At 41.2% G+C, this 23,031-nt stretch overlaps 1 protein-coding gene and 1 long non-coding RNA gene across 3 annotated transcripts in view; one reads left to right on the top strand and one right to left on the bottom strand.

Annotated features, from left to right (window-relative positions):
* Positions 1–1,054: 1,054 nt before the first annotated feature.
* On the bottom strand, positions 1,055–21,578 carry ZNF330 (zinc finger protein 330). Of its 2 annotated transcripts, XM_073341209.1 has the most exons (10): positions 21,379–21,578; positions 16,945–17,075; positions 16,650–16,669; positions 16,485–16,555; positions 11,537–11,616; positions 8,939–9,065; positions 7,609–7,713; positions 4,865–4,911; positions 3,403–3,520; positions 1,055–2,509 (listed from the first exon to the last, which is right to left on the bottom strand). In XM_073341209.1, the coding sequence occupies exons 2-10, from the start codon at positions 17,062–17,064 to the stop codon at positions 2,232–2,234; spliced, it is 966 nt and encodes a 321-aa protein (XP_073197310.1). In that variant the 5' UTR covers positions 17,065–17,075; positions 21,379–21,578; the 3' UTR covers positions 1,055–2,231. The 2 variants fall into 2 exon arrangements, with proteins under 2 accessions (XP_073197310.1, XP_073197309.1); XM_073341208.1 differs by lacking the exon at positions 21,379–21,578 and having other exon boundaries at positions 16,945–17,815.
* Positions 21,391–23,031, top strand: part of LOC140910417 (uncharacterized) — a 28,675-nt gene continuing 27,034 nt past the window's right edge. The window contains exon 1 of the long non-coding RNA XR_012158577.1: positions 21,391–21,862. This is a non-coding gene — a long non-coding RNA (uncharacterized lncRNA). The remainder of the gene's footprint in view (positions 21,863–23,031) is intronic.

Genomic DNA, 23,031 nt, shown 5'->3' with positions numbered 1-23,031 from the left:
GTCACGTACACTAGCACATCATCTTATTCAGTCATAAGCAAGTTGCATTGTGCATCTGTTTATTTTTATCTTAGCGATATTTAAGTTTCAATATCTCTCAAAGATTTGGGATGCAAAGCATATAGGAGAGGTTCTATAGTAGTTGATCTAAGATAATGCATAGTACTCAGAAAGAAAAAGCCACTGCTGTGAATTCTCCTCTTCCATCTCGACAGTCATGCTTCTTCTGGTGTTCTTCAAAACAATGGCTGGAACCCCTTTTTATTGATGAAATAAGCAAGCCACCTCCTAGACAGCTCGCTGAAAGAGGGATCTCATGCCCAAACTAAAACGGCAAAGGCAGTGATTGTGTGTCTCAGTCGTGTTTTGTTAGGAACTCCAAATTAGGTAATTCTACTGTCACTATATATGGTCCTCTATGGCATTTGCACCACAACCTAATGAGAAATCCTCTTCCATAAAGAGAATGTAAAATACATTTTATGAAGTGTTATTAAAAATTATAAAATGGCATTTGGAAATTCTGTATTCTGCTGGGTCAATAATGATATCGAAGGTCTATTCATCCATTTATATGGCCCACCATTGCTGTAGAATGTGAATGCCTCACAATTATCCTTACACCACTCTTTTGGAAGTGAGGAAGCACTACCAGATGGGGGGAACTGAGCCCTATCCCCTCAAAAGGTATTTAGGCACTACCAGAGAAAGTAAGTGACTTGCATAGGGCCACATTCCCAACTCCTGGTTCTCTGGTCTTTCAGGCAGGAATTATTCAGCTGAATTGCAAATGCATCAGACAGAAAATTGCCAGTGCTTCTCTTTTTTTAATCCATTAGCTCCATTTGAAGTGTCATGACGCTTCACCTGAGTGGATCAAAGCACCTGGCTCTGCTGCAAGATGGCATGCTATGGTCAACCCGAATAGTGATGAGAGGAAGAAGGCAATTTATTAAAAGCTGGGGAATAAGTACCTAGCAAGCAAAGCAGAAAGTATGTGTCTGTGTGCGGGCACACATGTTGCTGCTGTATGGAAAGTATCACTGGAAGAAACTGGAAGGAAAAAAGATATTTATTTGGAGTTACACCAAGTTCCAGGTCCATTTCTTTACTTTAAACAATTTAAGTTGGAACTGTTTCTTGGAAGAATCACATGACTTTCAAAAAAGCAGCAAATAATTCCTAATATTTTGATTTATAAAGTCATTAGTGTCAGCAAGACACTCCAGAGCGTGCATCACTTCTTGTGTGGTTATGACAGTCTTATACCCAACAAGGAACGGGGTGCTATTCCAACAAAACACAAACACCCTAGTGTTATCTTATTTTAACAAAAACCCTAGGTGTGATTCTTATTGAATCTTTGATTTCTTCCTGCTGCAATGCTGGTGAAGGGGCAGAATAGACTAGTTACCGCCCTCTTGACCCCTCTTTGCAAACAATGACAATACTATACTAAAAGAGAGTGATGGCTTTTATTGGGTAGGAAGGATATATTAACATTTTTATTGTGATAAATAAACCTTTTGATCTTATGTATGTAAGTGACACAATAGGTGACTGTGCATAATGGCTATGATTAATGTATAATGTTCAAAAAGGCATGGAATGATAATCTTCAAGAAATATGTTATGGGGAAATGTATTGATCTGCCTCGCCTACATGAAATAGTAAAGTTATTTTAATTTCAGTTTATATTTAGCTCATGAGAGGCCTACAGTAAGTGCTTTCCAGGTACTCAGTCCGGATCAATATTTATGAAAACTCACTACAGAATGCTGCTGACTCTTACTTTGTAGGCCAAAAATGGATACAGCCACCCATTTACACCACTACATATAATTTAGGAAATCTGATTCCAGAATTACAGTCAAAATTACTCAAGAAAAATAACTTAATTTCTGATGAACAGATGGAAACAAATCTCTTTACCCTCCTACACTCCCAACTTTGGGGGGGGGGGAGACATTAAGCTATTACACTCAGTAATCGTGAGATCAAAACCACTTAGATGAACGTTTATATTCATGCAAGTAACCAGATTTCCTCTGCACACCCTCACCTTACACACACACACAAACCTCACCTTGAGTTTCTACAGAAGTTCCATGCCCTTTTTCCCTAATAAGCGTTGAAGCTTAAGTGCCTGGCAGAGCTATTCTAGTGGCACGCATAAAGCACTCCTATACTTATGTCTTCCAAATGCTTTATAGCTCCTCACTATGTAATCTTAGTCTTCAGCTTCTTCATAGTGGGCATAGCCACTAGCATAGGTCCTTCCTAAATTCAAGTTACTGAATAAATCTGTAGTCTCTGTTTCAGAATCCTTCCCTCCCTCCTCATTGTCTTCCTCATCGTCATCCTCTGCTTCATCCTCTTCATATTCGTCGTCATGATCACCTGCATCTCCATTCTTGCCCGATGAGAGGTTCTTCCAGTAGGCATCATAGCCAGAAGCTCCATCTGCCTCTTCACCTCCTGTCTGCCGGCCAAACTTCAGAGAGCGTGCTGTGAATAGACAATAATTAAATTCTTATTTTTCAGCCTCAGTCATAAGTCACCCACTCATCAGTGGAGCATTTGACATTTCTCCATCTACCATCCATCTTCACCACCTACTCAAGAGCACACTGTCAGCAAACAGCCCAGGACTACAATGATCAGTCTCTTGAGAGACTAACTGGTTATTTTCAGGTTGAATCCTTAAAGTCAGAGCACCTAACTAAGACAGACCCTTTTTCTGCTGCTCCCCATCCAAAATATCCTATCTCCAGAGATATTCATATATACAATAATGTATCAGATATTTTATTTAGATCATAAACTCTTCAGGACCAGAACTTTGCCTGTAGAGCACACTTTTGGTACTGTAATATGTATTTTATATAGAGATACATAGCACCAAAGATAATGTGTGTTTTTATGGATAAGCAGTGTTGAGTAAGCAGACTCATATGGGTATCTTCTAATGAATTTCAGCATGCTATTTCTTGATGGTGAAATAAGAAGTGACAGAGCAGAAGTAAACAGTGATCATGGGTGCTTCTTCCTTATACCAAAACTTGAAAGTAGCACTCAAATTCATAATGTTGTCAACATCCAGGGCACAAATATCAGTCCTAATGAAGAGAAGTTGCAGCTCAGAGTCAGCAACAACTCAAACCAAGTTCTCTCAATGTAAATATGACAAACTCCCCAAAATATTCCAAAGCATCCAAGAACTTCAACATTCCCATACACATAAACATCCCTACACGGCAACCAATGGCATCACATGTTGCCAGTTTAAAAAGATGAACATATTAAGTTTTCAAACACAGAAAATAAGACTCCTAGTAAATTGACTTGCTAAATCAGAGACACAGCATTTGTTCCATTAGCCTTTAAAGGACAGCCCTTACTTGACATGCTCAGATCCTTTGTCTCCTGAGTTTCATGCCCACATTTAGGGCAAGGAGGCTCTTTTCCCTTTTCTTGCTTAAAAACCTTGCTTCGGGTGTGATCATCACAGAAACAAGCCTGAAGGGTGGAAAGAGGATAACAAAAAGGATAAAAGTTATAGTCATAACATAATACTCTTCAGCAGGCAAAAAAAGTTAAATTTCTAACAGCACCAGGGTAATCTGACTGAGATTAAAATTTAACGAGTTCTTTCTGTAGTGGGACTGGAATTCATGTACAATCTACCCACTAACTACTTCTGTGTTGTACAAGGTTCCACTGCCTTCTAGGGAAGGGAAGCCACGAGGATGCTGGAAGTGGGAAAAGAGGATGGTGGCAGGGGAAGCAGGGTCCTCAAGGAGTGCCTCGTCTTGGAAGTTGTCAGCCGGGAGGCTGGCTCCAGGGGAGAACTGGCCTCAGTCACTGGGAGCACTGTCTGATAGACCTGAGCCATACGGATAATGGGTTAGTCCAACAAGTTAAAAGAAAACAAAACTAAACTAAACTTCAAATGTCTGTCTTGCAGGACAGTGTGTTCATTGTCCTGCTAAATGGAACCTCTCCCTGCCACAGTCAGTCAGTCTGTAATTAAAAGAATTAGTGAATTAGTACTAATTAAGCACCGACAGTGTGCTCAGCACTGTCCAAGACACCTCAATACAGTTCCTGCTCTGAACTCTGAGGCGCACACAGTAAGAATAGTAGACTGAGAGAATGGAGTTAATTAGATTGATTCATTTTGTTTATTTAAATTGCCCTCCAATGAAAAATGTTGGGGTGGACAGTGCATTTCATTTGATGTAAGACTTTAGGAATGATCCAAAGGAGGAAAAGGTGGAGGCCTGGGATACTGGAATGGGAGAATCACATGCTCAGTGCAGAGGAAGCAGCACTGAAGACTGTATGAAAATGGGAGCAGGAAACAACTGAGAAGAGCCTGGCTACACTAACAGAACTGAAGGCTGAAGGGGGGCAAGAGGGCGTGCTTGTGGGGGAAGGGGGAAATTATACCAAATGAGATGAGAGACCCAGGCCAAGATGGAGTCATCACAGGGCCTCAAAAGCAAGAATGAGAAATTGAGAACTTAAAAGTGCTGGACCACAGGGTGCCAGTGAAGGCATATGAGGAAGAGCGTGATGAGGTTTGAACAATGGGAGAAGATCATTTTAGCAGTTGTTTTAGCAGCTAGATGGACTGGGAGGAATCAGTGTGGGATCTGGGAACCCAAAGAGGAGGTGAGAGAATCAAAGCAAGACATAATGGGGCACAGACAAGTATTTGGGCCATACGGCCCTTACCTCATACAGAAGGTATGAGTTTTTTATATATTGTGGAGGGCGATGTGACAAGACTTGGTACCAGAAGGACACGTAAGGAGAAGGAGTTACAATTATAGCTACTTTAAGTATCTGTATTTTTACCTTACAACGCAGGCATGAATGCTGCCCAAGCCGATTACAGGAAACACCTGATGAAAAAATGGATAACATCAAACTTTGAAAATGAAAGGTAACTTGGCTCTTTTCTTCTACTTTTTACATCCAGATCAGCTCTCCAGTTCCCTGGGTAGCCTAAAATCACCAGTGTCACCAAACAAAATGAAAAGATAATACAGGGAAATACATATTTATCCAAATATTATATTATTTGAAAGGGCCCTTCATTTCTCAGCAACTTTTCCTGATCAACAGTTCCGAAAGCTATCCAATTGCAGAGTTGTCTGCCACTGAAGTTTTTAACATACAAAATCATTTACTTTTATACTCTAAGTTCAATGTATTTTTTGAAGTCCTTACAATAAGTGTATCTTGCTACAATCATACTCCTATTCACTGTAGTTACAGTTGTACTGGGCTACTTTATCGCTGTTTTTAAGAGTTTTATATACTGAGTCTACTATTTCATTAATAATTTGGTATAAGTTTGGGAGCAAATGGTCCATTACCCACTCAAAATCAGTTTTTTTTAAAAAGATTCAAATATTTTTGTGTTCTCACATCTTTACAAACATGTTGGAGTTGACTGAAACCACAGTTTGTTCACAAGGTGGTTTCACCACAGTTTGTTCACAAGGTGGTTTCACTGCTTCTTTTTTCCTTGTGGTATCAAAACAAAGAAAACAAAACAAAGCCAAACCCCCACCAGAGCTGAAAAGTAATTTTAAATGGAATGTAAGGGCAGAATGCTGATTACCCTTATTTTCCTAATTTGAAAAGGATTTGATGCTTAGCAACTTGCAAAATTGAGCTGTCTGTGAGTAGTTTTATAAAGAATTGTCTGTCATGTCCTTATTTAAATCATACCTCATTACATATATTTACATATACAATCTAGTGTAATGTTATTGATAGCAAATACACAAGTAGCAAGGAGCAGAACTGGGTTGATGGTGTCTTTTTAAAATCGAGGCTGCCTTAATATTTTCATGTTGTTACTTTTATCTCCACAACAGGGAGTACTGTAAATGAAATGAAATAGGATTTTATGCCTAAATGAGGCTTGTTGGATAAAGAATGCATGAGCATGCACAGCTTGTTTTGAATCTTTAAAACATTTTATCATGTGTGCGGTTTATAACGAAACCGTCATCTCTCTCTCATCCAATTGTGAGAACAAGCTTTTAAAGCTTCAGAAATGGACAGGAGGGATTCTTCCTTTTGTGAATGCTGAGCAAGGGTGTGGGATCTGTCATATTCAAAGGCACCGTGAACTGTAATTAGTACATTGAAGTATTCCCACGAGTAGTCTGCACTTTTAAATGTTTTGTTTTGCTTTTTACAGCTACGTTTTATATTTCAAACTTATGAAATAGAACATTTTTCAAAGCTAGAGTGGGATTGGCCATATCTGTTTGACAATACTAGTTTTATATTAAATTTAAACACACTCAGTCCATCTCTCTAGTAGGACTACCCTGCACTGCAGAATGTGGAACCCTTGTAAAGTAACTTCTTCACTCACTGTAACATCACAGCTGTGAATTAAGAGTCAACCCATCAAGAGAAAATTATCCCTTTTGAGCAGCAGTTGCTGCTCCAAGGGTGCTTCACAGGAAGGCATTCTGGCACTACATAAAGGGGAGCTAATCAAGGCTCAGGCAACAGTTGGCAGGGGAAAAAAGGGATGAGGGATGAAAAGGAGAGGGAAGACTTAGAAAAATAGATTATAACATTTAAAACAGGAATATTTTGAATCATGAGCTTCCATTGGGGCCAAGAGCTTAGTAGATTCAATAAAGGATTGTGCATTTATATGGACAACAAGAACATGTAGACAGGATAGCAAGGATTTAAAAAAAAAAAAAAAAAGGCAAAACCAAAACCAAACACAACCAAGTTTTGAAAGCAATATAAAGCCTCATGGGTCGGGCATAAGCCATCCCCTAATTAACAAGAAGAAAATTATCCAATGGACAGTATGTTTCATTCATGCCTACTACCACTTTTTTTTCCATCTTCCTCTGGAATTGGCTATGGCTGGATACTGGACTAGCTAGACCACTAGTCTGATCTGATATTACAATTCCTCTGTTCCTGTAAGGTTTCAAGTCCATCTGAGGTTTTTAAATTTTGCCCACATGATTTTATGACTGTACCAGACCCCCTATGGTAATCAAAATTTGATAGTTTGCAGTTTTCTGTTCTTTAGTCTATGTATTAAGGTATGTGTTGTTAAAATATGAATGTTGACCCTTTGATTTATATAGATATTAGAGAGAGACAGACAGACAGACATACAAAGCCCGTTGACTTCGGGCTTTGGATAAAAAAAAAACTTCCCTACTCCTTCTGCATCCTTCTCACTCCTCTTCATGCCTTCATCTGTGCTGTATTCTACACGATAGGCCAGGTGCCTGATTCAAGTCCGTCCTCAAAACTCACTTCTTCAGATACTAACCCACACTGACCAAAAAATCTTGTCTTCTATTCAAGGAGTTCAAGCTGAACCACAAGGAATCTGGGGAAGTGCAGCCATGCTAGACAGAGCTTACATTATTTTTAAGGGACCAACAAGAAAAACTCCTATTGCCTAACCAGCTGGGATAATCACACTGGACAAGTGAAATACCAGGCCATTTTTCACCACCTAAGCAGGTATTATTACACAGTAGGAAAAGGTGAATCTGTTTAACATTGGTGAAAGGGGTTTTAAGTGGATAACTTACATTTAAATGTCTCTGCCTCCAAAACTTGGCAGCTGGCTTGATGCTCAAACTGATCATCTTCACAGAGGAAATTATGACAAAAAGAGCAACTGAATATTCTGCCTCCTACAAGATTTATCAAGACAAATAGAAAAAATAGCAAGCATGGGTTAAAAAAACAACTCCTCTCTTTTACTCATGCCACTTAGGCAGCTTTACGTGGGTTTGACTAAGAATAAATTTTCCCTTCTGTCACAAAACACTTAAGAAGAAAATCCCATATTAAACATTGTCCATCTGGCATTATGCTGACATATACTACATATTATAATGACACAGGCTAGCATAAAAGTGAAGCAAGGAACACTACTGGTCATTTTATTCTCATCATGTTTTGGTTTGATTATGGCTGAAAGAGATCATGTTAAGACATTTTTGGGCCAAAATATCCCTTTTCCATGCTCACCATCCCCTCTCCAAAATATAAATTTGGTTCAAATACACAACTGGAACTCCACAATTGGAGACTGGTGTGGTTTGATCAAGGAGCTGGTATCAAAGGAAACAAAACACCTCTTCTAGTGCAAGGAAAGGAGCAAGAATACCAGAGAGACAGCCAGTGTTTACACACCTGTTGGAGTGATATAATTACATAAGGCTCTCAGACACTAAGGTGATGAATGCAGTATAAATGTCTAAGTAGATGACATAAATACTCCTGAGTTGTAATCCCATTTTAGACAGATTACCTATATGCTCTTGGGCACGTAATTTAAATTCTGTCTCAGTTTACCCATTGTAAAATGGGGATAATTCTTAGTGAGCTTCCAGGTGTGTTTTAAAGATTAGCTAATATTTTTGGAGTGCTTTGAAGATGTAAAATGCGACATTAAGTGTTGAGTGTTACAATAATCTAGATGAGGGATTCTCAACTTCTTTCTCTCGGGCCCCCCTTCCCCAAAACATGCTATAAAAACTCTGTGGCCCACCTGTGCCACAATAACTGGTTTTCTGCATATAAAAGCCAGGGCCGGCATTAGGGGGTAGCAAACCGGGAAACTGCCTGGGGCCCACGCCATGGGGGCCCTCACAAAGCTACATTGTTCAGGCTTTGACTTCAGGTGACAGGACTCAGGGCCCTGGGCTTCTGGCCCTGGGCTTCAGGCCCATGCAGTGGGCTTCAGCTTTCTACCCCGGACCCCAGCAAGTCTAATGCTGGCCCTGCTTGGCGGCCCCCCTGAAACCTGTTCATCGCCCCCCAGGGGACCCCAGACCGCTGGTTGAGAACCACTGATCCAGATGCTATAGGCAAAAAATTAGTTTTCTTATCCTTCAATCTTAAACAACTTACCATGATCCCAGACACCTCTTTCACACTCAATGCATTCTGCATCTGCAAGAGGGCAGATACAGGCATGTGTGCTGAGACACTTCCTACCATGGCAGACCCAAGCTTCACAGAAATCACATATTGCACCCTACAAGCACAGAAAGACATCATCTTGGAACATCTATCATACCAAAAGAGAAATTCTGCTTCTGTACTCCAGAATGTGCCCACATATCCGCTCAGGCTATCAGTGGGCTCATTCCACTTTAGGGGCATCTGGTTTGAGGGGAGGTGAAGGTAAGGCATAATACCTCTTTCACCTTTACACCCAGTAGCTAGAAATGTATCCAGATTCTAATCAAGTCCTTTCAATATTCAGCTCATGTTCTCGGCATTCACTTCTGCAGGATATAATATAATCAACTGCACTTTGGTTTTGCTGTTTTATTTTTTCCATTAATGTCTTGAATCTTAGGCATGAAAAATAGCTTTCTCCCCTATAATTTATGGATATGATCTTGCAGCCTTGTTGACATATATGAGATAACGCTCTGGTAAAAATACAATTTATCAAATCAAAGACCACTCAAGTTATTCTTACAGCTTAAATCAACTATTTAGATTTAATAACAAACTCTACACTCGAACTCTGACCTCTTAAGACAGTAAAGGTCATATAACATACGAAAAATAAAGCAATAATTAAGTAATCAGTTTATAAACAATTTCATGTTACAGTTAAAGTTCATAGAATCATAGAATATCAGGGTTGGAAGGGACCTCAGGAGGTCCATCTAGTCCAACCCCCTGCTCAAAGCAGGACTGATCCCCGACTAAATCATCCCAGCCAGGGCTTTGTCAAGCCTGACCTTAAAAACTTCTAAGGAAGGAGATTCTACCACCTCCCTAGGTAACGCATTCCAGTGTTTCACCACCCTCCTAGTGAAAAAGTTTTTCCTAATATCCAACCTAAATCTCCCCCACTGCAACTTGAGACCATTACTCCTCGTTCTGTCATCTGCTACCACTGAGAACAGTCTAGAGCCATCCTCTTTGGAACCCCCTTTCAGGTAGTTGAAAGCAGCTATCAAATCCCCCCTCATTCTTCTCTTCTGAAGACTGAACATCCCCAGTTCCCTCAGCCTCTCCTCATAAGTCATGTGTTCCAGTCCCCTAATCATTTTTGTTGCCCTCCGCTGGACTCTTTCCAATTTTTCCACATCCTTCTTGTAGTGTGGGGCCCAAAACTGGACACAGTACTCCAGATGAGGCCTCACCAATGTTGAAGAGAGGGGAACGATCACGTCCCTCGATCTGCTGGCAATGCCCCTACTTACACATCCCAAAATGCCATTGGCCTTCTTCAAGTTACAAGACTACAAAAACTACAAACCTCAATAAACTTCAATTTTAATATTTAACAGACAGAAGATTTCCTATCTCACATATGACAGCAACTTCACAATATACTGTACGCATAGGGATTTAATGGAGTTACATCAACATAAAACTGACATACTGGAGTGAAGAATCAGGCCCACAGAGTTAAGATTCAATGAAAAAACTGTTGCATTTAAGGCACAGAATGATTATGTTGTTGCAAACAGTCCACTACCTAGAGGAGGCAGCTGCAGAGATATATTTACATTAATTTTTCACACAGGAGCCCCATCCCCCTAAATTTTAATTTTTTAAGAATTTCTTTGGCAATATTCACATTTACAAAGAATACTTTTGGTATTTCACAGGGACTTATCACTTAACTATATAAGGGAGGAAAAATAAGTTACTGATTTACAGAACAATCACTATCAATAAAATTATTTATGGTTAAACATTGTTCTCAGTGACTGCATTCTAAAAATCTGCATAACTCCATTAGCTTCAATGGCATTAATCTAGATTTATACCATTTTAATGGAGAGTGGAACGTGGCCTTTACTGGTTTGGTCACAAACCTGTACATGCTTAACTTTACTTATGTGAATAATCCCACTAAGCTCATTGGAGCTACTCAGGTATGTATGTAAAGATACTTAAGTGCATAAGAGTTTGCAGGATCTGCACTTAAAGTGTTAATTTAGGTTTGTAGTCCTATGGAGAAGTATTTTGTTACAGTGTATTGAGTCTGATATTAGTCTATAAAAAATAAAAGCCCTAATCACAGAAGGAACTATTATTAAGGGACCCCCAAACATGCTATAAAAACTCCACAGCCCACCTGTGCCGCAATAATTGGTTTTCAGCATATAGAAGCCAGAGTCGGCATTATGGGGTAGCAAGCAGGACAACTGCCTGGGGCCCCAAGCCACAGTGGTCCCCGTGAAGATACATTGCTCAGGCTTCAGCTTCAGCCCCAGGTGGTGGGGCTCAGGGACCTGGGCTTCAGCCCCATGCGGTGGAGCTTTGGCTTTCTGCCTTGGACCCCAGTGAGTCTAATGCTGGCCCTGCTTGGAAGCCCCCCTGAAACCTGCTCGAGGCCCCCTAGGGGGCCCCGGACCCCTGGTAGAGAACAACTGTTCTAGTCTGACCTTCTGTATAACACAGACCACAGAATTTTTGAAGAATTCTGCACATTGCTCTCGTCTTCCAAAAGACAACATGCTTTTGTATACATACCACCATTGCAAAGCCAGTACTGTACACACCAGCGTGTTTTATAACACAGTCTGAAGACTTCATCATACATTTTGTTTTCCCTATTAATCCAAAAACAACAAAAAATTATTTAGAGTCAAAACAATTTAGAGTGAATGACAACGTAAAAGCAGTGAAAAATAGGGAATTTTAGTAGTTACTTAAGTACATAAAAGGCAAAAAAAAAAAAAAGGGGGCAACAAAACAACATGCAACACGCTATCACACCTCTTTCTCTGATCCTCCAGAACAAACTGATTATTTGTTTTTCTTATCCATTTAGGCCCAAATCTTTCTCACCTTACTTCTGAGACTGTAAATTCTGTAGGACTGGGCCCATGTCTTCCTATGTGTTTTGTAGCCTGCTGAGCACTCTGTCAGCACTTCACAAATTATCAAAAATCACATAAAAATTAAAAAACATTTTTTAGATTGCAGAGTCAAACAATCAACATTTTTACCACTCAGTAATAGTGACCATAATGTAATTAAATTTAGCACCCTTGTAGTGGGAAAATATCAAAACATCCCAGCACAGTAACATTTAACTTTTAAAAAAGGAATTACAAAAGAATGAGGACGCTGGTTAGCTGAAAATTAAAAAGAGCCCTCACAAGGGTAAAATACCTTCAAGCAGCATGAAGACCACTTAAAAACACCGTTAACAGAGGCTCAGACTAAATGTATACCCCTAATCAAAAAAGACAGGAGGACCACAAAAGAATACCACCATGGCTAAACTTCAGACTAATGGAGGCCATGGCGGGGTGGCAGTGGACGGAATCTGGAAGTCAAATCCTAAAACAGGAAGGAGCACAAACTCGGGCAAGTAAAACATAAAAGTATAATTAGGCAGACCTAGAAAAAATTTGAGAAGCAACTTGCTAAAGACACAAAAACTAACAATAAGATTTTTTTTAAGTACATCAGAAACAGGCAACCCGCCAAACAGGCAGCGGAGCCACAGATAACAAAAGTGTAAAAGGAGCATTCATGGACATCAAGGCCATGGTAGAGAAGCTAAATGAATTCGCTGAAGCAGTCTTCACTGGAGAAGATTTGGGGAAGATACCCGCATCAGAGCTATTCTTTTTGGGCATACTCTGAAGTACTGTCCCTGATTAGAACAAATTGATACCCTAAACTAGAGGTGGGCAAACTACAGCTGGTGGGCCTGTCCTGCCCGGCCCCTGAGCTCCCAGCTGGGGAGACTAGCCCCCGGCCCCTCCCCTGCTGTCCCCCCGCAGTCTCAGCTTGCTGCGCTGCGAGCACTCTGGGCAGCGGGGCTGGCTCCGGCCAGGCAGCGTGGCTGCCAGAGGTAAAGATGCGGGGAGCGGGGGGTTTGGATATGGGTTACGGTCCCGGGGCGGCGGTTAGGGGCGGGGGGGGTCCCTGGAGGGGGTGGTCAGGGGACAAGGAGCGGGGGGGGGGGGGGGTTGGATGGGCCGGAGGTTCTGAGGGGGGCAGCAGTCAGGGGGCAGTAAGTGGGAAGGGGCAGATAGGATGCGGGGGCCAAGCTGTTTGGGGAGGCACAGCCTTCCCTACCAAGCCCTCCGTACAGTTTCACAACCCCGATGTAGCCCTCGGGCCAAAATGTTTGCCCACCCCTGCCCTAAATAGTAATAAGTCACCACGACAAGATGCTGCTCATCTAAGAGTTCTGAAGGAATTCAAATAGGAAATTTCAGAACTACTAATTGTACTACGTAACCTATCACTAAAGTCAGTCTCTGGTCCAGGTAACTGGAAATTAACTAATGAATGCCAATTGTTAAAAGGGCTTCAGAGGCGATGCTGGCAATTACAGACTAGTAAGCCTAATTTCTGTACTGGGTGTATTGGTAGAAACTACAGTGAAGAACAAAATGATCAGACACAGAGATAAACATGATTTGTTGGGGAAGAGTCAACAGAGCTTTTGTAAAGGGAAGGTGTGCCTCACTAATCTATTACAATTCTTTGAAGGAGTCAACAAGCATGTGGATAAGGGTAATCCAGTTGATATAGTGTACTTGCATTTTCAGAAAGTCTATGACAAGGTCCCTCACCAAAAAGCTCTCTAAGGAAACTATATAGTCATGGCATAAGAGGAATGGTCTTTTCGTGGATCAGTAACTAGCTGAAAGACAAGAAAGAGAGGATAGGAATAAATGGTCAGTTTTCACAATGGAGAGAAATGAACAGCAGGGTTCATTTCATTTCATGAAAAAATAAAACTGTACATATACACCGATAGATTCTAAATTTGCTGTTGGCACCCAAGAACAATATTGTGGAAATGTTGTGGAGAGTTCTCTGAAAACCTCCACTCAATGGGCAGCAGCAGTCAAAAAGGCTTAGCAGTATGTTAGGAACTATTTGGAAAGGGGATAAAAAATAAAACAGAAAATATCATAATGCCACCATGTAAATCCGTGGTGCATCCATGTTCAGTTCTGGTCATCCCATCTCAAAAAGGATATAGTGGAACTGAAAAAGGTTCAGAGAAGAGCAACAAAGATGATGCAGGATACGGAATGGCTTCCGTACAAGGAGAGACTAAAAAGATAACGGTTGTTCAGCTTAGAAAAGAGATGACTAAGGGGAGTTATGATAGAAATCTATAAAATTACGAATGGCGTGGAAAAAGTGAATACAAAAGTGTTATATACCCTTTCCCACAATACAAAAACCAGGGGTCACCCGATGAACAGGCAAATTTAATACAAACAAGGGGAAGTACTATTTCGCACAGTGCACAACTAATCTGTGGAACTCATGGCCATGAGATATTGTGATGGCCAAAAGTATAACTGGGTTCAAAAAGGAACTGGATAAGTTCATGGAGGATAGGTCCATTAATGGCTATTAGCCAAGATGGCTAGGGACACAATCTCACCCCCAGGGCGACCCTAAACCTCTGACTACCAGAAGCTGGGAATGGAAGACAGTGGTGTATCATTCCATAATTGCTGTTTTCTGTACTCTCCCCTGAAGCTCTGGTCTGGCCACTCAGAGACAGGATAGCGGGCAAGATGGACTATATCCTGAACCAGTATTGCAGCTCCTATGTTCTACACATTAAGAAATGCCACACTTAAGAGTTACCTCTGCAACCTTAATTCTGCCCCCTAGTGTGTCCACCTTGTGTACTGGATGAGGCCAGGGTCTGGAAAAAGTAATGTGTGGTCATGTATCTAAAGACTATCATAATACATACGCACAAAAGGGCCGAATGGCTAGTGCACAGGCAACTGCAAATCTTGCATTTCCTATCTTTTGAGTGCTTGACTTTGCAACCTTAGTAATGTTCTTTTAACACAGCTTTCATGGTATGCAATTTTATAATTTTTCCTTAAAAAAAAAGTATTAAAAATTCTACCATGTGGAACTGTAAATTAAACCCTCCATTATGCAGCATCAGCAGGTGCTTATAGTACTTTAGCTGCATGACAACCTACATTAGCTAACGGCAGGAAGGGTGGGGAAGGACTGCTGGAGTTATGTGCTGGGTATGGAAGGGTGGCTGGGGTCTCATCAGCATGGCTCTCGGTCCCCTTTCAGGACTTTGGGGGAGCTGGTGCCCTATACGGTACACCTAGAGGGGGGAACATTTTTAACAACTTTATAACTCAGGAGAATTTCATGGGACAAGAAAGCAAAAGGCATGCTTCTAGCCCTCAGGCTTTGTCCCTACCTAATTTCGAAGGCCCATTACAAACAATGAAGGTGTTAGAACTTCTTTAAAAATAGAGGGTTGGAATGTTTTTATGGAAAATTTTAGGCAGCCTAAATATAAGAATCACCACCAGCTCACCCTATGATACAAGTACCAAACAATTCTGATGGTCTTTATTGGGAAATCTTGGAAGCTAACATCTTTTTTGTAGGATACTTTTAGGAACATTTTCTTCTCTCTGTAAACATTTTTCACATCAAGATAGACAAGTTCAGCAAGACTCAATTCATTTAAAAGATGTGTAATGTACTAGAAGAGCAGAAAATGAACGTTTACCATTTTAGTGTAGTCGCTAATGAAAGAGAGAAGGGTTGTGAATGATGATATATAGTGGAATAGTATTACACACTAATGGCCTGGTTTTTCAGAAATGCTTAGCATCTGCAGCTCCCTGTGAAGTAAACAGGAATTGCAGGTGGTCAACACCTCTGAAAATCAAACCACAAATCACCAACATGCTTTATGGCAAGTAGAAAAATATGTAAAAAAATATGTCAAAGCTTGTTAAACCAGGAAAGCAACACAGTTCGTTTCAAAGTATAAGTCATATTTAGCCCCCCATCACCTCCCCTTTTAAGCAAGCACCAGTGCAAATAAGATTTAGTACCTGATCTAAAGTCCCCTGCCTTCAGTGGGAGTCTTTCCACTCAGTTGAAAGGGCTTTGGAGCAGTCCTTTAATGCACGTAAGTACTGTGCTAACAAGTTATACAATATACACATACAAGGCAAACAATTTATCACTGATTTAATTTATACTAAGAAATAAGCAGTGGTGATAACGTTGTCCTAAAAGCTGCAATATTTCCTGATTAAAAGAGCAGCGTTTTGGCAGCCTTTTTAACTTCGCTCGCAGCATCAAGCAATCCCACAGTCAATTATTCAAAGAGAGAGCCAGAATGTAGAACATTCTCAGTTATAACAAAGAGCTAAACATGTTTTTTTAAACAATAAATATGAGACACAAATCAAGGGCCAAAACCCTTTTGGGGTCAGTGAGACTATTCATGCACACAAGAGTTTGCACAATCAGCCCTCAACGGGCAAATTCTCAGCTGGGCAAATTGGCATAGCTCCATGAATTTATACCAGCTGACGATCAGTTTCTAGACAGACCTAGTTAAAATACTGAGACTTCATATAACAACACAAAAGGAATGCAGTGGGGGGGGGGGGGGGCGGAGAGTGTATTTTCTTTTGCCAGTTATACTTACCACAATGTGCACAAATAGGCAATTTTTGAACAGAACTACAAAAGTAGCAGAAGGCTCTATTCTTCTGTCGTCTTGTCACATGAAAAAATCAAAACAAAGCGTTAAACAAAATCTTTAAAAGTAAAAATAGGTTAAAATGATGATGCGGAAAAAAAGCACATTTACCTTTGGCATTTATCACATTCCTGTGAAATGTAAATTATAAATAGTTATTTTTCCCCATGTAAAACAGTGTACAGTTTTTGTAATGATTCTGATATAATTTATAGTTCGGTAACCAATAGATATATATTTATATTGAAACACTCAAACTCCTCTTTAAATCCAAAGCTCAGGATATAACTAAATTACTAGATAAGTATAAAGAATGACTTTCTAATTTAATGCAGCCAGTGTAACTATATCATTGGTTTCACAGAAATTTAAAAATTGGAATCAGAAGTAGTTTTGGTTATTTTACCATTGAAGCATTACAAGGATGTTTAGCTAAATCTATATTGCCCCTTGAAGCTCTTATCTGCTTTTCACGTTCTCGACGATTCTCAGCCTTCTTGCGTGCACCTGTCTTCTTTTTAGGCATTTTTTCTTTTTCTGTCAGAAACAACAAAAAACAATACAGACACACAAATATTTTACACATATGGAAGCATTAATTAGTCCTTTAATTAGTCATGCCCTATAAAGGGAAGTATTCTTATTTCAGCATTATCTACTTCCACTCATTCCTTTCTCTGAAAGCTCCACCTCTTCATCTTTGAATGTAATTTAAGGGTCCAATCCCATAAACACTGAATTAGCTGTAGTCCCAATGACTTGAATGGAGCTACTCTGTACTGAGCTCTGTGCTTGGCAGTATGTGCCATATAATCCATCTGTAAGGTAGTGGTGATGGTTTTTTGTTGTTGCTTTAATTTCGCCACTTGTCTTACTAATGGATCACATATGAAGTTTATTTCGCTCTTTCACCTCTCTCTCTTCCCTCAAATCTAGACACAATCTGGTTATTTCAGTCAAAGAGCACTGTTCTTCAACTGCAAAAGTCAGAGTATTGCAGCAATGCAAACTTAACACTTCACAAACAATTAGAGAGATGTGACTTGATTATAATAATGACCATACTGAGTCAGACCAATGTTCCATCTAGCCTAGTATCCTGTCTTTCAACAGAGGCTGGTGCTAGATACTTCAGAGGGAATGAACAGAACAGGCAATTATCGAGTGATTCATCCCCTGTCGTCCAGTCCCAGCTTCTGACAGTCAAGAGCTTGCCTAAGGGTATGTCTACACTGCCCACGTTACAGTGCGGTTGCGGCAGCGCTGTGACGTGGGCAGTGTAGACACGCTTTATCCCCCGGGGAGAGCTCTCCCAATAATTTAAAAAACCCCAAGAACCCCCAAACAAGCAGGTCGTAGCTTTATCACCAGGAGCCGCGCTGTCTCTACTGCCGCTTTTCAGCGCTAAAACTTTCATCGGTCAGGGGAGTGTTTTTTTACGCCCCTGAATGACAAAAGTTTTAGCGCAGAAAGTGGCAGTGTAGACACGGCCTAATCTTAAAATACCACAGTGGCGCAGCTGCACCAGTTCAGCTGTAGCGTTTCACTGTAGATACTGCCTGCGCCGACAGAAAGCGTTCTCCCATCGGCACAGGTAATCTGTCTCCCCAAGAGGTGGTAGCTAGGTTGACAGAAGAATTCTTCCACCAACCTAGCGCTGTCTACACACAAACTTAGATTGGCTTAAGAATGCCACTCAGGGGTGTGGATTTTCACACCCAACTGATGTAGTTAAACTGACCTAATTTTCTAGTGCATACCAGGCCTGAGGGACATCCAGCGCAAGGGGCTGCATCCCTGACCATCTTGGCTAATAGCCATTGGTGGACTTATTCTCCGTGAAATTATGTAATTCTTTTCTGAACCCAGTAATACATTTGGCCTTCACAACATCCCCTGGAAATTAGTTGCACAGGTTGACTGTGCATTGTGTGAAGAAGTACTTCCTTTTGTTTTAAACCTGCTGCCTATTAATTTCATAGGGTGACCCCTAATTCTTATGCTATGTGAACCCCTAAATACTTTCCCTTTCTCTACGTCTATCATTAGCGTTTAGCGTGGCCACACTGCTACACGGGCATACAATGAACTGCAAGATCACAACCCTGAAACAGAAACAAACCCATCACCAATGGCCTCTGATATCTCAAGGTGTAAATCCGTATCTCAAATTTCACTCCAAAAAAGCAAAAAACAAACTAAAAAAGCTTATTTGACAGAACAGTTATTCTGCTGAAGAAAAGGCTTTAGGAGAGCGTTACCACAAATTTCTGTGTAGAGGGCTAAAGAATTTAGTAACTTCTAAAGAAAAATTTTGTTTCCTAAGGGGGGGAAAAAAATACCTATCTTCCCCTCTAATAGAGAAAGCAATATATTGTCTAGTCCAGATATTAAAATTTGCTTTTTGATAACCCATATAAGTCAGTTTGTTCACCTCTTCGCATTTCGCACCAGGTTTAAATCGTAGTAGAGTGTCATATTTTGTATTCAAAATTGCACTGCTGAGCTTCCTGCTGGCAACTGTCATTATTCTGGAGTGTGACATTTATGATGCTTAGAGCCCAGTATCAGATTGTAAACTAATTTACATGCTACTTTAATACTGATTTAACAATAAGCACTTTAATGTTTAGTATTTATACACAACCTTGTCATTGTTGATTTCAGATTCGGAGGAACCGAAATGGCAATTTTAATGAAAACCTTCACAGTTCAAAACCAACTGGATACACAGATGGCAACAAATGCGTAAGATGTGAATGTAAAGAAAGCTGCACTAAAAAAAAAAAAATGGTGCAGGTTTCTTTTAATAAAGACACCATCTCAAACAACCCATTCAACACTACGCAATAAACAACAACACTTTGCCCACTTATCGTTCTTTTCAAATCTCAAAATACTTTACAACTATTAATTAATCCTCAACATTTCTATGAGGTAGGTATCAACCTCATTTTACAGAAGGGTAAGATGAGACTCAGAGAGGTTAAATGTATTGCCAAAAATATACAGGAAACATAACAGATTTGCAAGCAGAATGCCGGAAACCTAGCCCCTGGTGCCGTTCTATAATCGCTACTTCCCCTCACTGTTAATTCCATACTGGCCTGAGTGTATGCTGCTACTCTGAAACCTTGACAGTAATGGTAACCCATGATGTTGTTATGGCTATAATGGGTAGTTGTAACAAATTGCACATCTGAGATAAAAGTCTGCTTCCCCCACAAGAGAAATCAATGTTTTCATAGTTAATGAGTTCAAATGTTTACACTTGGAGTAGGCTGTCCTTATCACCCAGATTCATATGCATGACAATTTATACATGCACATCAGTAGGATGCCCCATACAGGGAAGGCAGCTGAAAAGCACACCAGAACCTTTATTATAAGGAGTATTTGATCAAGGTGTCTATTAATCACTTTGAGCAGAATCTGTATGAAATTATATTTTAAATGTTTCCACTGTATTAACATCATTTGGTATTTATATTATTCAGTACAATGACTGTGCATATATCACTTAACTACCACACCAGCTATCCTCTCTAGTCACAAAATATGTAATGTCCTGCCACTTTTATTTCCTGAATGTCTTGCTCTTTATAGGCTGAATCCTTTAGGTTTTACCCAGGCAAGACTCCCAGGAGCCCTGTAAATACCAGCCAAATTACCGGCTGCCTTCCCTTTCAAATGAATGGCACAACTCTTGTACTGGCACTGGCTGCCTATTTCACCACCCTACACAGCAATTAGCTATCAATAAAGAAAATTCTCTACTGCGCCCACCTTTTCTGTTTGGTTATTAAATCAAAATTGCAGGGAACTATTTGAGGCACACATTCAAGTAGTTTTATGGCTTGATTTATGTTACTAATATTCCATCTAACAAAAATTCAGCGTATTTTTGTTCCTGATTATTTTAGGCTTGACATTTCATCTGTGACAGAATATTAGCGACCTCTTTGAAAGCTGGTGTCAATCATCCTGGAAAATCTTGCTGGTTAAACTTCAACAGAGTTACTAAAGCAGTAGCCACTACTAGCAGGATTTAGAAATAGCCATGTTTTCTAGAAGTGCTAGAAACCTGTCACCACTCATACAAGATATCTAGTATTGTAAGTCTTTAAACTGTAAACTCTTGGTAGCAGAGCTTACCAGTATATTGTTTAATGTCCAGCATACATTGTAGGCGCTAAAATAACTAACTTTTTATGTTTTTGGAAACCACTGAGAACCAGAGCAGATTTTATGATTTACTGGACTCTAAGTAAGAGTGGTGCCTAAATCATGAGTTGTCACGCCCCTCAGGTGACCCCGTCTCCAGAAGGTGAGATCAAGTAGGACCTCCTGCCAATGACCCTAACACAGATCAAAGCGGGATTCTTTGGATCCAGCCTGCGAGGCATTCCCAGAAGCAAATTTTGGATCCAGCTTGCGAGGCGTTCCCAGTGACGATCCCTTAGAGTCGAGCCCGTGGTTTAAAATACTAAAAGCAAATATTACAGAACACCGTCCGCCTCCAGCTTCATTGCCCCCCTTCCAGGGCCAGGGGCGTACAATGTCCCAGACATAGTCAACCTAAGCCCTGGCCAAACCAATGAGAATGGAGGTGGCTGCTGATAAGCCCCGGCACTACGCCAGGGACCCGCTCCCGAGAAGTTTGCAGGCGTTGCCACCGCCCCCGGGGGAGCTCTAGGGTCTCTCTCTCCCCCCCCCGAACGTTGGGACACAAGTGGAACGCCAAAGAGCCCAGCATTCTTTCCGCCCCTGCTGATCTGGAACCAGGCGCAGCTGGCAGCCTGGGCCGACAAACCGCCCCCAGCGCCACGCTGCCCCTCACCTGGCCCCGCTCCTCCGGCGGCCGCCCGGCTTCTGCGCTGCGGTGAATGACTGTGCGGAAGCCGGAACCGGTCCCTCCTTAGCCGCTCTCGGCTTCGCACACAGCAGCTCGCTGTGCAGCCTCGGAGGTTCCGGGCAGCGGCGGCTGGATCCCGGATCCTTTCTCCGGTGCCAGGGGCTCCAGGGCTACTGTGGCCTCCCGCCCGCCCGCTCCTTGCAGCCCGCCGGAGAGCAGTCTCGCTGTGCGGGGCGCACGGGCACCTTGGAGGCTGAACTTTGAGCGGACACGCGGCCAGGGCCAAAGCGCTGTCTAAAAATGCCCCTTCTGGTGGGTGGCAGCACAAAGCCGGGCGTGCTCAGACTTGGCAGGTGCTGACGGCCACCGTGACCCTTGACCTTGCACCCAACTCTGAAGCGGAGACCTTGTTTCCTATATGTCTGCGAAGTGACAAGCAGTCCTGGATAAATAATAAATCATGTACAAGGTACAAAAATAATGCATGTAAATAGACACATTGGAAGCCCAAAGACCCCATCTGAGCAATCGCCTCTGGTCAGCCTTGCCCCTAGAAATAAAACTAGACTGCAGGGTTTGTGTAATGTTTGCTTTTAGTGTTGGGATAAGCTTTAAATATAAGCAAAGCCAGTAGCTGTTTGGGCTCCTATTGTGCATATGTGCATGTTAAAATCAGAAGTAAGAACTTGATTTATTATATATATTATTATAGAGAGAGTGAGCACCTCTTTGGCAATTTAAAGATAGGTAAGATCTCTACTGGAAAGCGTGTACAATCTAACCAGAAAGAAAGGGAGTACTTGTGGCACCTTAGAGACTAACCAATTTATTTGAGCATAAGCTTTCGTGAGCTACAGCTCACTTCATCGGACAGGTACAAATAAAGCATGAGAGATGTGATGTAATGTGATTCATCAGAACATTTTACATTGTACATTTTATTTGTAAGCAGTTGGGGGTGAAATTTTCCCTGTCAAAGCTCAATCATCATCCCTCCTCCCTCTTGCTTACTGTATTTTTCGCTCCATGCATCTGATGAAGTGGGTTTTAGCCACGAAAGCTTATGCCCAAATAAATTTGTTTGTCTCTAAGGTGCCATAAGGAGTCCTTGTTGTTTTTACTGATACAGACTATCACCGCTACCCCTCTGAAACCTCAATAGCTTTGTATCACAGCCATCATCCTTCCAGCTAAGGAAAACTGGACAAGACTCCCACTGGAGCGATCAATACTGCTCTTTAACTGATTAGATGGGTTTCTGTTGAGTAATGCCCTCCTGTGTCAGCCTAGCAGCATTGACTCTGCTGCAACCCTAAGCCATGCTGTCTGGGGACCAAGAGACCGAGACCAGAAATGAATGACAATGGGGGTCACCTTGGATAAGCTAAGGGATACATATAATATTGTGTCTAGTATTTTTGTCATATTGTTAGATTAATTGTAAACCCTGCAGTATACACGGGTTGTTCCTTTCTTCTCTGCTCAAATACTATGTTGCCCTGCATCTTTTGTAGTCATGTGGAAAAGTAGGTGGAAAATGGCTACCAAAGAAGAATGTTGGTGTTTTTATACCCAGTCTCAACGGGTATAAATTGTTTTGTAAGGTGCAGAACAACAGAGACTCAAGCAATCTTTCTT

Source organism: Lepidochelys kempii, chromosome 4 (genome assembly GCF_965140265.1).
Source record: "Lepidochelys kempii isolate rLepKem1 chromosome 4, rLepKem1.hap2, whole genome shotgun sequence".
Taxonomy (NCBI): Eukaryota; Metazoa; Chordata; order Testudines; family Cheloniidae; genus Lepidochelys; species Lepidochelys kempii.
Note: the sequence above shows the minus strand (reverse complement) of the source record. Positions and strands in the feature narration are given on the sequence as shown.